The 17,137-nt window shown below is 33.5% G+C and overlaps 1 protein-coding gene across 3 annotated transcripts in view; it reads left to right on the forward strand.

Annotated features, from left to right (window-relative positions):
- Nucleotides 1–12,826, forward strand: part of CHMP2B (charged multivesicular body protein 2B) — a 30,480-nt gene extending 17,654 nt beyond the window's left edge. The window contains exons 2-5 of one of the 3 annotated variants that reach the window (XM_007468996.1): nt 3,102–3,296; nt 7,233–7,335; nt 10,818–10,924; nt 11,128–11,328. In XM_007468996.1, the coding sequence (XP_007469058.1) occupies nt 3,102–3,296; nt 7,233–7,335; nt 10,818–10,924; nt 11,128–11,238 (516 nt within the window). In that variant the 3' untranslated portion in view covers nt 11,239–11,328. Of the gene's footprint in view, nt 1–3,101; nt 3,297–7,232; nt 7,336–10,817; nt 10,925–11,127 lie in introns of all 3 variants that reach the window. The other 2 variants (XM_007468994.1, XM_007468995.1) reach the window with 2 other exon arrangements.
- The last annotated feature ends 4,311 nt before the right edge of the window (nt 12,827–17,137 follow it).

The raw sequence follows: 17,137 nt of genomic DNA on the forward strand, positions 1-17,137 counted from the left end.
AAATATCTTGTCATCTTTGTGGAAAATCATTTGTTCAAATACACGTGGGCCTCATTCTTGACTCTATGCTATTCCATTGACCTATATGACTATTCTTTTTTTTTAACATCTTTATTAGAGTATAATTGCTTTACTGCATAACTATTTTTAAGCCAATACCACACTGTTTTTACTAACACTTAATAATTAAGTCTTAAAGTTATATAGCATTAACCCTTAAGTTTTGTGCTTCTTTTTAAAATTGTTCTGGCTATTTTAGGTGCTTTGTATTTCCCTATGAACTTTAAAGTCAACTTGTCAATTTCTACAAAAAAGGATCAGATTTTGATTGGGATTACATTGAACCAATTTGGCATCTTAACAATATTAATCTTTCAACCCATGAGCATGCTATATCTCTCTGTTTATTTAGATTAAAATTTTTCTCAGCAGTATTTGTACTTGTAATTATACTGATCCTATGCTTCTTTCATCAGATTTCTGATTTCGTGTTGCTGGTATTTAGAAATACATTTTTTTTTTGTATATTGATCTTTTATCCTGTAACCTTCCTAAACTCACTTATTCTAGTAACCTGTTTGTGGATTCTATTCTATTTTATTGTCTCTTTCTACATAGACAATCATGTCATCTGTGTAAATAAAATTTTTCATCTTCCTTTTCAATCTTGATGCTTCAATCTTGATGCTTTTTTTTTTTATACCTTATTACACTGGCCAGAACTTCCAATGTTAAAAGTGGTTTATAACCTCTTTTTATTGATTTTAGGGGAAGACATTCAGTCTTTCATCATTAAGTATGATATTAAGTGTAGGCTTTTTGTAGAGGCCCTTTCTCAGGTTGAGGAAGTTCCTTTTGTATCTAGTTTGTTGAGAGTTTTTATCGGGAATTAATTTTGTCAATTGCTTTTTTTTTTTTTTGCATCTATATGATGATTATGTAGTTCTTCTTTAGTCTGTTAGTATAGTGAATTACATCATTGATGAATTCCAAAGTTGAAATCCAAAGCTGAATCAAACTTTTGCTACCGGGATAAACTTCATTGGTAATGATGAATTTTTAAAAAATACTTTTATTTCAATTTGCTGAAATTTTCATAAGAATATTAGCATCTCTGTTCATAAAAGCTGTTAATTTGTAGTTATCTTTTTGTATAGTGTCTTTATGTGGTTTTGACGTCAGAGTACTGCTGACCTTAAAGCATGAATTGGCAAGTGTCCCTTACTGTTTCATTTACTGGAAGGGTTTGTGTATTTCTTTCTTAAATGTTTGATAGGTTTCATCAGTAAAGCCATTGGGAGTGAAGTTTTTTTGTGTGGATAGATTTTAAGCTTCACAAAAATCTATCTTTGTGGATAGATTTTTAAATTCTAAAATTTTCAATTTTTAGAAAATAGTTATAGAAAGGATCACGCTATCTACCTTTCTGAATGAGATTTGGTAGTGTGCATCTGTCAAGTAATTTGTCCATTTTTACTAAGTTTTAAAAGGTAATGACATCGTGTTTATAATATTTTTTATTATTCTTTAACATCTTTAGGATATAAAGTGATGCCTCCCTTTACATTCCCAATATTTATCGTTTGTGTGTTCTGTCTGTCTCGGTTTTTTTCCCTCTTCTGACTGGCTAATGGTTTATCAATTTGATGAATTTCTTGTAAAAAAACAGCCTTTGATCTCATTAATTTTCTGTATTTTTTTCTTTCCTAGTTCACAGATTTCTTTTCTTGTTTATATTATTTCCTTCCTTTTGTTTACTTTATGTTTTATTTGCTCTTCTTTCTACTTTCTCTATTTTGAAGACGATGAGATATTCATTTTTTTAATGTAAGCTCTAACGCTATACATTTCTAAGAATTATTTTTAACTGCAGCTCACATGTTTTGATACGGGGCATTTTCATTTTATTAATTTAAAATATTATCTCATTTCCCCTCTGATTTTTTTCTTTAACCCATGACTTATTTCAAACCACATTGTTTGATATCTGCTTCTGTTTTTCCTTTCATATTTTTCTTACTGCTTTCCAGTTTAATTTTACTGTAGTTAGAGATCATACCTCATATGAGTTCAATCCTTTTATATTTGTTGAGCCTTGTTTTCTGTTACAGAATATGGTATATTTTGTGATTTTTATTTTTAGTGTACACTTGCAAAGAGTGAGTATTCTGCTGTTGGCGATGGAGCTTTTAGTAAATGTTGCTTAGGTCAAGTTGTTGATAGTGTTTTTGTAAATCTTCTGTATCATTACAGATTTTTTGTCCACTTGTCCTAACAAGTACAGCAATATGCTTAAGAAAGGAGTTGTTGATACCCCTCATCCTAGTTATGTATTTGTCTGTTACACCTTTCAGTTCTATCAGTTTGTGCTTCATAAATTTGGAAGTACTGTTTTAGGTGCAGACACATTTAAGATTGTTGTGACACCTTTATGTATTAATTCCTTTATTATTATTGAAATGCCCCTTTTTATTCTGGTAATACTCCTTTTTCTTAAGTTTTTTTGATCTGGTTAATGTAACCACTCCAAATTTCCAGATTTTAATAAGTATTTATATAGAATATATTTTTCTATCCTTTTACTTACCTTTATTTAGCTTTGTTTTGGTAATTAAAGTTGGTTTCTTGAGATAGCATATAATTGCCTTTATGTTCTTATCTAATATAACAGTCTGCCTTTTATTTGAGATGGAGATGGACCTTTTCACCTAACATAATTGTCTATATTACTAGCTTTAAATATACCACTGTGGTCTTCTATTTTGCTATCTCCTACCAACTCTTTGTTTGATTTTTTTTTTTTTCCTTTTTTTCCTACCTGCTTTTGGGTTGAGTTTTTAAATTCTCTTTTGGGCTTTATGTGAGTACTGTTTTGTAGACTTGTTTTGTATTTCTGGATGAAGGTACTAGTTCTTTCTTTTCCATGTAAACATGTAGAATAAATTTCCCTCTCAAATTACTATTTCTGTGACTTTATACTAGCCTCTTTCTTTTTTCATAATCAGGGTGAAATGGTATATTGTATATGTTGTCTGTTCTTCTTAAATCATTGAGGACTCCCCCTTAATGATTTTGTTCCCTCTTTTTATTTCCTCTCTTAGGAATTAGAAATTAAGAAAATGGCCAAGATTGGTAATAAAGAAGCTTGCAGAGTTTTAGCCAAACAGCTTGTACATCTAAGGAAACAGAAAACAAGAACTTTTGCTGTAAGTTCAAAAGTCACGTCTATGTCCACACAAACAAAGGTGATGAACTCCCAGATGAAGATGGCAGGAGCAATGTCTACTACAGCAAAAGTAAGTGGGAACCTTTATATCCATAGCTTTATGATTTTTTTTTTTTTTTTTTGCGGTACGCAGGCCTCTCACTGCTGTGGTCTCTCCCGCTGCGGAGCACAGGCTCTGGACGTGCAGGCTCAGCGGCCACGGCTCACGGGCCCAGCCACTCCACAGCATGCGGGATCCTCCCAGACCGGGGCACGAACCCATGTCCCCTGCATCGGCAGGCGGACTCCCAACCACTGCGCCACCAGGGAAGCCCCCATAGCTTTATGATTTTATCTGAGATATTTAAATGTCAGTATTCAGATTAGATTCAAATTAAATTTAAAGCACCTTCCGATATATATGTGGTACAGGATCTTTGTAATTTTTAATAAAATGAGTTATAATACTACATAATCCAGATAAATATTTCTAGATTTTTTTATTGATTTGTTTTAATATAAAATTTTTTGTTCCAGGGCAGTTCCACTGTTCCAAGATTATATGTAGCTTCTAAATTTTTTAAATTGACTTAAAACATCATTTTAAGATTTTTGGCCTTATTTCATTATGCTGTAAGTTTTGGTATAATAATTTGAATAATAATTTTCTCTTGATTCATTTTCATGAATGTGTCAGAAGGACACATGAGTATTGTGAGAAGAATTTATCAGTTAATTTTTATCAGGAACTTAAGTTTAACTTACAGTCTTTACATTAAAAAAATTAGTGTTTTTACTACAGACCTTAAAGGACTGTGAGCCTTTCAGACATTTAATAAGTAATGAGCTCTTTGATGTATATCAAGAATTGTGAGAAATCAGAAATTCCAGACAAAGGCTCTGCTCTCACAGATCTTATATAGTTCAGTCGGGGATGGGAGGAGATTAAGATGTGTCTGACAAGGAGACTCACTATACATCAGTCTATGCTAGGTTTCAGTAAACTGCACAGATCCCTGAATAGTACTTACTGTACATGAGATGGACACGTTCTATTTCCATGTGTTCTGCAGTTTAAAAGGCAATTATACTTGATCTGAAAGACTTTGCAGAAGACCTACGTCTTAAATATCACTAGACTTTAAATAAAGGGAAGAAAGAATGTGAAGAGCAAAAGGAAGAAAAGTTACACAGGAAAGTACAGGTTTATATTAGGAAAAGAGTACATAACAGTTGATTCTCATTATTTGTAGTAGTTATGTTCTATAAAGTCAGGAATACTGAATTGGGGAATATCAAACCATTGCTCCTAGGGGGAAATGCAGGCTTAGGTTCCTGTGAGCCTTTGATCACAATTTTTGTCAACCAGTCTATACCTAACCCTGTTTTATATGTTTCTGTTGAAAGACACCTTACTTATCATAGTTGATCATTAACATTGAACTCATGGTCAGTAGCACTGTAACTCATGCTTGAAAAAAGCTTGTCTAACAAATGTATTTTTTCCACATTTGTATTTTTTCCAATTTTTCCACATTTGATCCAAGGCACGTCACAGGCTTCTTGCACTTAGAAACGCTAGACCACTCTTCAGTACATTTTAACCCTCAACCAACCAAAGGTACAAAATAAACCGCAAAGAAAACACTAATTTACAGTATTAGTGCTGAGTCAAGATGGCAGTGTCACCTTGCTTGAACAAAGCTGGAAACGTGTGTTGGGTGACTCAGATGTTTTGCAGCTCTGCGCATGTCCACAAGTGAGCACAAAAGTACTGCAAGTGTTGACTTGTTACAAATATATTTTAGTGAGTAGGCAAATTCAAAACTAAGGAATCCAGAAATAATGAGGATCAAGTATAATTGCCTTTTAGACTGCAGAACACATGAAAATAGAATGTGCCCATCTTATGTACAGTGGCACATTTGTTCCTTAAAAAAACAGAATGTTTCAATATACCTTCATTCTGTTAGTTTTTACTCTCTAGGAATCTTAGTCATCTTACAGTGAAAAGCACAGTTAAAGGCAAAAACTTTTTTTCCCTTTTTTGGTTTTACCAAATTGACAGAACTAAATATCTGTCTAATTTGAGGAAAAGGTCATATCTGAAGATCACACACCTGGACTGGATAACGTTTCAATAATGTTGAGGAGGAAGACTACTCATTTTGCAATTTTCTGCAGGTGACAGGGGAGGAAAAGGTACCTAATGTGGTCCTGCCATATAGCAATGTATGAATTAGTTTTCACTTAAATTTCTCAGAAATTTATTAATTCAGGAAATATTTGTTTAGGTCCCCTAAGTAAGAATTATAATAAGTGATGGAGATGAAATGGAAAGCAAAACCAGGCAAGGGCTTAACCTGTAATAGGTTAAAGTCTATTTAAAAGGCAGCCCATTTGAGATGTAGTTTACTGCAGTGATTAAAAACATAAGCTTTGGAGTCAGATTACTTGGGTTCAGATCTCACTTGGTAGCTATGTGACCTTAGCAAGCTATTTCACCTTCCTATACCTTCATTCTCCATTTGTAATGGAGGGGAAATGGTAATACCTAGCACATAAAGACTTCTTAGGTTTAAATGTCAATTAACTTTAAATATTGTATGTAAAGTGCTTAGAACAGTGCCTGGCACACAGAAAGCTAATATATATAGGCATTAGCTGCTCTATTATCACTGTCAGCATCATTGTTGTTTTTAGTATATTTTTGTAACAATAATTTGCGAGTAAAGTAATATAATTTACACCAATAAATAAAATTTTATCTATAGTGAGTAGGATTTAACAGGGGTATCTGTTCTAACCTAGGGTGTCAGGGACTACTTCCCTAAGGAAGTTGTATATAAACTGAAATCTGAAGTATTGACAGTGAAAGCAAATAAAGAAGAGCATTCCAGGTGAGGGACAGTATATGCAAAGGTCCTGTGGCAGGAGGAAACATGGCACATTTAAGGAAATGTAAGATCAGTGTGTCTAGAGGACAGTGGTGTAGAATGAGACTGGCTTGTTAAGCAGAGTTCAGATGGTGCTTGGTATCACAGGTCAATTATGGAATTTGGCTTTTAATACTAAAAGCAATGCAAAGCCACTGGAGAGTTAGGTATGTGTGGGCTGGTGGGGGTTGCGGGGGTACAGTGTCATACTTGCAAAGATTACTTTGGCTGCAGCATGCATAAAAGACCGTGTTTGCTTTGTATCTTTGAAACTGACATATTTCATATAATACACACATATAATATATACACAGACACATATATAATAATAATAGATAAAATATTTTGGCCTTACTAGGTGGCATTAACTTCTTTTAATAAAAGTAGTTGTGAATATAAAATGTAAGAGAATTCTTTTCATGTATTTTTGCAAAACTCAATGTTTTGAACATTTCTTGAAATCATGGTTTAAAATGAATTAATAGGTTAAATATGTATGCTAGTATATCCTTTAATTTAGACATTAAAACTTCTGAAAATTTTTGAAAAAATTAAACAATTCTTTTTAATTTAGACATTACCTGCTTGCCACATTATAGGCAAATGTAGTTTTCCCATTTGAGTAGCAGTGGATTTTATGTTGTCAGTGTTGTTTTTTTTTGCGGTACGCGGGCCTCTCCCGTTGCGGAGCACAGCCTCCCGATGCGCAGGCTCAGCGGCCATGGCTCACGGGCCTAGCCACTCCGCGGCATGTGGGATCTTCCCAGACCAGGGCACGAACCCGTGTCCCCTGCATCGGCAGGCAGACTCTCAACCACTGCGCCACCAGGGAAGCCCGTGTTTTTTATTATATAATTTTTTGCCTACTGTTCAGATGGGGTTTTTCGCAGTTGTCTTTATTATATAGATGTTAAGCAGATGGTTTCCAAATGAGCATTTCATTTTTTTTCTAGAATACTAACACTATTATGTTTGATTATGGTAGAATATCTTTAAGAAACCTGCCTTTTATTGATGTGCTCCCTTTGGACTTACTCCGTAGTAAAATTTTCATAATTATATAGCTAACATGAATCTTTTCATATATTTAGACAATGCAGGCAGTTAACAAGAAGATGGATCCACAAAAGACATTACAAACAATGCAGAATTTCCAGAAGGAAAACATGAAAATGGAAATGACTGAAGAAATGAGTAAGTTTAATAACTTGTAATGAAATTTACAGTTTTTTCTCTTCGAATTAGCAAGTTTATTTACTAGCAACCTCATATTCTCATCCACGAAGGCACAAATGATGAGAAAAGAAATGATACAGCTCCCTTCTAGATAGATGACTATATTGTAATTTCATTGTATTTTTATATAAGGCTCAAAATTCTATTAACTGAAGGAAAAATATAAAATATGTGATGCCATATTTCTATGCCATATTGGCCTCAGCAGTCTTACTTTGTTGATTAGAGGACCAAAACCAACTTGTGAATAAAATAACTCTTCCTGGTATAAGTTAGATAGTTTAAGAGTTGTGTTGATTCTTTCATACTATAGAAGATCTATAAATATATATAGAAGATATATTTATATTTTTTCATACTATAGAATATCTAATGTATATCTATCTATATATAAATTTAATGTATATATTTCATGGTATAGAAAATCTATTTATATTGGAGGTAGAAATAAGGGAGTTCTTTCATTCTTTTTTCTTTTTCCCTTTCCAGAGTCTAAATTTAATATTTAATTTTCTTCTTTTTGAGTATAAACTACAGGCTGTGGTGGAAATATGAGGAATAAAATGAACAAAGCTATAAAAAAAATTTATCATCACACCACCCAGATGTAGTTAGGGTTAACATTGTATATGTCTTTCCTATATTTTTCCATATCTTATAAAGTGAGATAATATAACATGGACAATTTTGAATCTTACCTTGCCTTTAAAAAACAGTAGGGCCTCCCTGGTGGTGCAGTGGTTGAGAGTCCGCCTGCCGATGCAGGGGATGCGGGTTTGTGCCCCGGTCCGGGAGGATCCCACGTGCCGCGGAGCCATGGCCACTGAGCTTGCGCATCCGGCAAGGGGAGAGGCCACGACAGCGAGAGGCCCACGTATTGCCAAAAAAAAAAAAAAAAACAGTAGTATAACATAAACATGTACTCATTACCTTGAATTTTCTCTGAAGTCTATTTTTTTTTAATGGCTTTAATATTATGTAACATCAATATACCCTAATTTATTGAACCATTCTTACATTGGTCAATAAGATTGTTTTAAAATGTTCAATGTATTTGATAATCCTTTGATAAATATGTTTCTTTGTCTGAATTTCTTCAATGTTCTTAGAGTATTAACTTTTATAAAGCTTTTGATTCATACTGCCAGATTTTTTCCAGAAGGACTATACCCATCTTTATTTCACCGATAATAAATGAGTGACCCTTCACAACACCCTGGTCAACATTGAATCATTATTTGTATGATATGTCAAAGCTGGCATCATTATTTTGCAAAGATATTTTCTAATTGTTTTACAACTATGTCGGGATATGCCAGTTTAGTTCTGCTTATCTGCTAGCATTTTAATTTAATGGCATTTATTGCATAAAATAGTATCTAATTAAATTACTAGGATTACTAAATTTACCTTTGTTCTAGTATTCTATTTCAGAGTATCTATTTTCCTTCTAAGGTTTAATGATACTGTACATGTATCTTTGATAGTTCCAAAAATTGTTTACTTTAGTTTTCACTTTGAAAATATATTATTTAAATTAATTAAATTTATTTAATTAATTTATTTAATTAATTAAAATAATTACTTTTAAAAATATAATTTTTCAAAGACATCATTAGTGAATTTTTAATGACTGAGAGAACTGTCATTTATATAATGATCATGGTATCTAATATGTTTATGTGGATTCCAGTGATGGCACAGGTGTGAGCAGATCTTAACAGAGGGATTAACTATTCCATTAAGCTATAATGAAGAGAATCAATAAGCTCGTACTTAAAACTTGTATCTGTCACAGTTCTTGTTTGTGTTTTAGTAATTTGAAAGTGAGTCTGAAAGAATAGTAGTTATTGGTGGTTACTTGTTTTTTCAGTAAGGTATTTTAACATTAGTATTTTCACTCAAAGATAAATTCAAGGTTTAAATGGACATGTCTTTGTGCAATTAGAATTTATATTGTACAGTGTTGCCCCCAACGCTTGTTCACATTTAGATTGTGGAAACAAGATCTTTGGGAAATTTTTATTACATCCTGATTACACCATTCTGTTGTTTGTTTCTCCTCCATCCTTTTCTTTCATTTTTTCTGCAAGTCATTTTTCATTCAGGCCCTTATAAATTCTGACCTGGACTCGCCACCTCCCTTGTTACTTCACTATAATCTGAGTATCGCTGCTAAATTATTTTTCTAGAAGCTTACCTCTGAGTGTGCTGATCATATTCCCACAGTGGCTTCTTTCTGACTACAAAATAAAATCCTACATTATAAATCAGAAACAATTTTCAGGTCAAGCCCCTTTATTTTGTCAGTGCGAATACTGAGGCCCAGAGAGGTGAAGTGACTTCCCCCAAAGTTGCACAGGTACTAAGTGGAAGAATTGAGATTGTAATTAAAGTCTTAACATTCATTTTACTTCTTTGGAGATGAGATTCCACTTTTTTGGCCTTTAGCTGTTTAGCTTTTTCCAATTGACATTATACTATTAAACTAACACAAAAAAATTAAATTATCAAACCGTGCTCATACAAATCAGAGATCTTAACCAATATCAAGCTTTAGTAGCAATATCAAGGATACAAGCTATTAAGATGCACATGCAAAACAAGGAGAGTGGTGGACATCCCAAATGACTCTCCAAATCTTTTCTTTCCATATCAGACATAAGCTCTTTGACCTAGCATAAGAGATGATATGTCCAATAGGTTTGCTTATCATCTCATGTTGAAAAGAGCATTTTAGGAAATATATTAAATTTATACCTCAGATGGTCACCTACCTTTTATGTTATTTTCTAGGGAGTCATGGATATAAACCCATATATATAGTAGCTATAGCAATACCAAAGCAAAAACAGCCTGCTCGGAGCATTCCATAAACAAGGACTCTCTTGCTAGCAAATATTAGTCTGTTTACCAGGAGCCCAATTCGCAGCATGCTTACAGAGAGATCTGACTAGGTTACTTGTCTTCCTTTCTCTGGGGGCACTCCCCGGTGATCATGTTAGTAATGATCACAGGCCAGTTGCTTTAATTCTTTCCTTCTCAACCATTTTCCATTTATACATCTTAAATAAACAGAGGAACTTACTCTTTCTTATATATATATTCCCTATTGCCTTCTACCATGTCTTTGCTCACACTACGCTATCTCTATGTGTTCTTCAAGGACCATCTCACATTTTACTTCCCCCCCAGGTGGATATACTCTCTTCCCTTTGAAGCTTTATAATCATTTACCTTTCCATTTATCACAAACTGTTTATTAATTTTTTTCTGTTCTACTTAAGTGTAAACTGCCTAAGATCTTTACTTTTCTCCATCTATTCATAAATTTTATTTGTACTGTGTAAATTAACATAGTTGGGCCTTTTTCTAAAAATATAAACCTAACCTGAAATCTGTTTGAAAGTAACTGCTTTGTTTCCTCCCCTCCTCTCAAGTCAATGACACACTTGATGACATCTTTGATGGCTCTGATGATGAAGAAGAAAGCCAAGATATTGTGAATCAAGTTCTTGATGAAATTGGAATTGAAATCTCTGGAAAGGTATGAATGTCTTATTCTCTCAGTTGGAAATATTTTCTCTACCATTTGTGTCACTTAATTGTTTTAAGTTTTCCTTTATGTTAGGTTGTATGTTTTTAATATTTGTTTGAAAAGTAAATTACACCTGTTTGCAGCACATCCTTTATGTCCTATCCCAAAAGTTTGATAATACACATTTTTCTCTTTTTCTCTCTCTAATATAGATGGCCAAAGCTCCATCAGCAGCCCGAAGCTTACCATCTGCCTCTACTTCAAAGGCTACAATCTCCGATGAAGAGATTGAACGGCAACTCAAAGCTTTAGGAGTAGATTAATCAAAAAAGCCATTATATTTTGCCTATTATAATTATTTAGTATAAACCAGGCACAGTGCAGATTCCTTTTACAAAACACATTTATTTTGCAAAAATGAAGACCATGAGTAAACAGTTGTTTCCTAACCCATGGCTGTTTTGACTCTTTTGCCAAAGAATGACAATGATGCAAAAATGGGAACAGTTTGGATTTTAATTAAAACTGTTTAGGAGTGATGATGTGTAAAATGTTGACTTCTGCCTGGCATAGAGAAATTATATTCATTACTTAGTGTAGTTTATATTCTAAATCTTTTTCATTGAATACAAATCTTGTTAAAGCCACTAGGCACCAGCTTAAAGAGACCTGTAAAAATATTAAAAGTATATCATTAATTCTGTATCTGTTAACTTGTCCTTTGTAAGCGATATGTGTTATGACCATAGGTGGTTCAGCTGCCAAATTATTTTTAAATTACCTAAAAGAAGAGTGCTATTTAAACATCTGTCTTAAACAAAAACTGTTATGAGCTTTTCTTTTCTTTTTTTTTTACTTTGGGAGAACATTCTAGTTGGTAAGTTTCTTACCTTTCAAAATGTGCTTGGCACCTGCCTTAAATAGCACAAACGTATTGTGCACATCTTTAAATCATTTTAACTGACAGAAAAGAATTACATTTTAAACTCAAATTGAAGCCTTTTACAAAAATTATCCAGGCTCTTTTTTGTAAATCTTATAAAAGTGAATTAAATATAATTAGCAAAAAGAGACACTGAATTAATAACATTTTTTAGTAATAAAACAATATATTTTGATCTTTCTTCCAAGAACTGAGATTTTCTCCATATGAGTTATAATTTAATCTCCTTAGTTTTGAACTGTATTAATGTGTACACTGAACCCTCTAAATTGAAGCCATCATTCTCAGTTAAATAACACTACTATGACAGTACTCAACCTAAATTTTAAAAATTAGCATTTTTTTTTGGTAAATAAACTACAGCTTTGTCAGAAATTACTGCCTGAATGTGTATTAATGTATTAGCTGCATTTTTTAAGGTAAAGTTGCTATGGTATTTAATGTGTGGATAGAAAGTGAGAATACGTGAAGAAGTGGCAGATTAGTTAGAATTTAGAATTAGGTTAGCTTTGAAAAATGATGTTGTCATATATGGGTTCTAGCACATCCCACCATAAAAACTCTTCTGGAGGAGATCAGGTAGCTGTAACCTGGTTAATTTCGGATATTGGATATTTTGGACTAATATGGACAACATCAATACATTTTAGGACTAGTAGACATGTGGCATATGGATTGGTGGGAAAAACAAAAACCTAAACTTTACAGTTTATAATCCATAAACCATTTTATAATGTTCAAAGCTAAGATTCCGTTATTGATAATATTAAATGCAGTTACCCAGAACATTGATGGGTCAAAACATTTTACTGGATTATGGAATGTTAACCCAGAACTTGTTTTGATTCTTGGATGTACATAATAATGCTAACTAACTTTCTTGTTTACTTTCTTGTTTACATGTGGGGGGTTTTGTTTTTAAAATTATTTTGTTAAAAAACAATCCCAATAAAGGTTTATTGCTGTTACGCTTTTTTTCCCCTTATCTCTTTAACTCTATTTTTGGTTTCTGCTAAAGTTAAAAGTTTTATGCATACCTGGTAATTTTTCAAAAGACTGATTTTTATTACTTTCTTGGAAGGGAAAATTAGATAACTCTGTTACTTACATTTTAGCAATAATTATCTTTTTAAGAATTAGCAGCTGATACAAGACTGATGTTTGTGAATGGAGTAAGTCTAAGAATTGGTGGTTTTACATGAAATTTATGACAGTTTCTTTCCTAGAACTTCCAGAGGATAACCATTTTTAAACAGATAGGTCTTAGAGCTTATTTTTTAAATTTCAGTCAAAAATGGATGCCACAGAAGACTTTGGGATCCAAAGGAAAAAGTAGAGTCATTCTGATTTGGCTACATTTATAAAATGCTCTAGTGGCAGTTTTCACGAACAGTCACTATAAATTTGTAATGTTACACTATCCTTTGCTAAAAATAAAATTTCCTTTTAGACCCTTAAGATTAGGAAACAAGGATTCTTACACACTGAGTTTAATGAAAATACTGATTTTTTTTTTTTAGCTTGATTTCCCTCATTTCCTACTTTTGGCAAAAGGATTTCTTTAACAGCTGTAGTCAAACAAAAGTTTGCCACTAGAAAGAGAGCAGAGGAGTATAGCAATTTCTCTGTTACTGAAAGGGATGCAGCCCAATGTCATATTCTATTACTGGATGTAAAAGTCATGGATGGAGGAGATTGCCGAGTCTCAAAGAAGTAGAATGTGGTACAAAAATGTCAATACGCATCTTAGAAAACATAAAATGACCATCTGTCAGATGACTGTGTTGCACAGACTGTACTCTGTGCTCTGAGAGGAGCGCCTGGTCATGGCAGGGATAGTGGAAATGGGCTCAGGAAATTAACACAATATTGAAAATCAACTATACTTCAATAAAATAAATTTTAAAAAAATTTTAAAAAGATAAGTGACCTTGTAGACCAGAATGGGGAATCTAGTAGCCTGTGAGCTTTATGTTATTTGACCTGCACAGTGATGTGTATTTTATTCTTTGTAATGAATGCCTTTAGGAGAAGCCTGCCCTTGCCCCTTGGCCACATGTGCATTCCTTACTAGCCCAGTAGGACACTTCTAGCCTGATCCCAGTGGGCCCAACTTAAACATGTACCCCTATTTCAGACGCTCCCATGTTAAAATAGTGTATGTGCAGATCTGAAAAGAGACCTGTGATGACTTTCTCCTTTGATGCCATTACTCTAAATGAATAGGGTTTTGCAGCTACAAAAAAATAGATCAACTTCCAATTTCCTTTCTGTAGAAGCTGAGTCCCATAAAGGTTTTTAAGACCATTCCTGTAACTTAGTTCCTTCAAGAGTCAATTGGATTGAAGCCTGAGGATCCTGAAGTCTGATTTGAGGTACCCTGCTACTGGAACAGCACACACTTCCTCCTCCCCGACAAGCCATCCTCCTAAGAGCCTGAAAACGCACTACACGCGCACACACGTGCACACGCACATACAGACGCGCACGCGCACGCGCGCGCGCGCGCGCACACACACACACACACACACACACACACACACACACACACACACACACACACACACACCCCTCTGTCCCCAAACACTGAAAATGTTTCCTTTAACAATTAAATACTTCACCATTAGATATGGAAAGGTAAATTACATGAATGAGTTTCTCAACCACCCCTACAGGGTAAAATTGAGTATACCAATAGGTAAGTGACAAACAGATCTTTCCATTTTAGTGGAACTCTACTGAATTCCTGAAGATTTACCACAGAAGAGCTCACAAAAACATGAGATGAAAAGCCTGTGTGGCTAAAGTCAGCTTTTGATGTTTATTCCCAAATGTATGAACACGTAGATACTGCACAGCAAATCACATTTGTCATTTGTTTAATTGCAGTTTAGGATTCTAAATAACATTAACCATTTTCTATTTTTTAAAAAGGCCAGTATCTGTTAAAATTCTATCAATATAGTTAGAAAATATAGTCTCAAAATTCATTTATACAAATGAGTTAATAGCAAATACCGGTGCATTTACAACCAATGAATAGCTAAATAACTAAGGAATTGCTGTTTCAATATTAAGTATTGATTCAAAATATTTTTAGGGAGAAAAATTGGTTTCCAATGCTAATTGTATCTAAAGTTGTAAAGAATGACCTTTAAAATGAATGATAATATGATCTAAACATACATCTGTAATGATGACTAAGCATGTATACATGCTTGTTTTTGCTATATAATGTCAGATAAAACATTCCCAGCAGTTTCATATTTTAAGTGCAAAGTGTCTGGATTTTAAGTGCAAAAACTATTCTAGATTTATATTGCATTACATTTGCTTCTATTTGAAAGTTTCAAAGGCATGCATATATGTATTTTTAGGTGTGTATATATGTATGTACATTTTGCCCTGCCTTTTGCAAACTAAAGATTCACTCCCCCAGCTAATGTATGCTTTAAGCAGGTGAATTATCAAGAGAAAGTACTTGTAAATCCACATAGCTGAATAATTTGGAATTTACTCTCAAATAAGAAAAACCTTTATATATATATATATATAATATTTTATATATATATAATATATATAATATTATATATATATATATATTATATTATTATTATATATTAAATATATTATACAGTTGTATATATTATTTAACACCTCCTGGGTGCTAGATGTGTGCTTAAGCATGGATGATCAGGCCACTGAAAACTACTTTTTTTTAATTATTGGGGTATAGTTGTTTTACAGTGTTGTGTTAGTGTCTACCATACAGCGACATGAAGTAGAGTTCCCTGTGCTATACAGCAGGTTCTCATTAGTTATCTATACATATCTGTATATATGTCAATCCCATGAAAATTAATTTTTTTTGTTGTTCATGATATATCAAAGTTTCTAGCCATCCAGTTAATGCTGATTATGTGTGCACAGACAAACATAATCTACATAGATTATGACCTGCATAATGCTTGGTCTTTATTAATATTATAAAAAGCAAGAGACAGGACAGTATAGTTTATTTAGTAAGCATTCTAAATAAAAAAATTTAGTCTAATCGTTCCCATTTTTGTTACATAAAATAAGTTAGATAAACATTGCCAGCAGATTGACATTCAAAATGCAAAACAAAGTCATTATTTGATAGTGCTATCACATTGCAGTCTACTTCTGCCTACAAGTTTTAAAGAAGTGCATTCTATTTTTAACTTGAAGTATAGTTGATTTACAATATTATGTTGATTTCAGGTGTACAACATAGCGATTCAATATTTTTATAGATTATACTCCATTTAAAATTATTATAAAATAGTAGCTATATTCCCTGTGCTGTACAATGCACATTCTTATAAATTAAATAAATATGTCCCTCAAGGTACAACTCTCTGAATTGAAAAGCTCAATATAGTAAACTTCTTTATTAATAATAAATCATATTCTAACCAATTACATAAAAAATGATCATCTTTTCTGATAGGACCCCAGATGATTTTCTAGGTTGTGAGATTTCAAAAATAAGTTATGTTATTAAATTAGACTCCCTTCAAGTTTGTAGCCATTGTTAAGAGCACACCCCTTTGTTCATTTAACAAAGACTGCATGCTCATTGTGAGCACAGGCTTTCCCAGACACTGGAGAAACAACAGCAAACAAGCCAGACATCTTCCTTGCACTTTTACAGCTTACAGAAATAGCAGTGTGGGGCTCAAGAATCAATAAAGCATGTTTTCTAAAGCTAAACATCAAAAAAGCTAACGTCTGGGAAGAATAAAAAGAACATTATATTTCTACAAATTTCTTTTGAAACACTTCTTTGGGCTCTATGCCCTAAATGTTAACTTCAAAGGTGTCACTTCTAAGATTTATTCCTAAATGCAATAATAAAATTCAAAGGCCCCTGTGGTTCTTAAGTGCAAAACTTTTAGTTCAGGACTTTCCTAGTGGCGCAGTGGTTCATCCACCTGCCAACACAGGGGACACGGGTTCGAGCCCTGGTCCGGGAAGATCCCACATGCTGCGGAGCAACTAAACCCGTGCGCCACGACTACTGAGCCGGCACTCTAGAGTCCGCGAGCCACAACTACTGGGCCCACATGCCACAACTACTGAAGCCTGTGCACCTACAGCCCGTGCTCTGCAACAAGTGAAACCACTGCAACGAGAAGTCCGTGCATCACAACAAGAGTAGCCCCCACTCACCATAACTGGAGAAAGCCCGCACACAGCAACAAAGACCCAATGCAGCCAAAAATAAATAAATAATAACATAAATTTATAAAAAG

The sequence above is a fragment of the Lipotes vexillifer genome, unplaced genomic scaffold (assembly GCF_000442215.2).
Source record: "Lipotes vexillifer unplaced genomic scaffold, Lipotes_vexillifer_v1.1 scaffold812, whole genome shotgun sequence".
Classification (NCBI taxonomy): domain Eukaryota; kingdom Metazoa; phylum Chordata; class Mammalia; order Artiodactyla; family Lipotidae; genus Lipotes; species Lipotes vexillifer.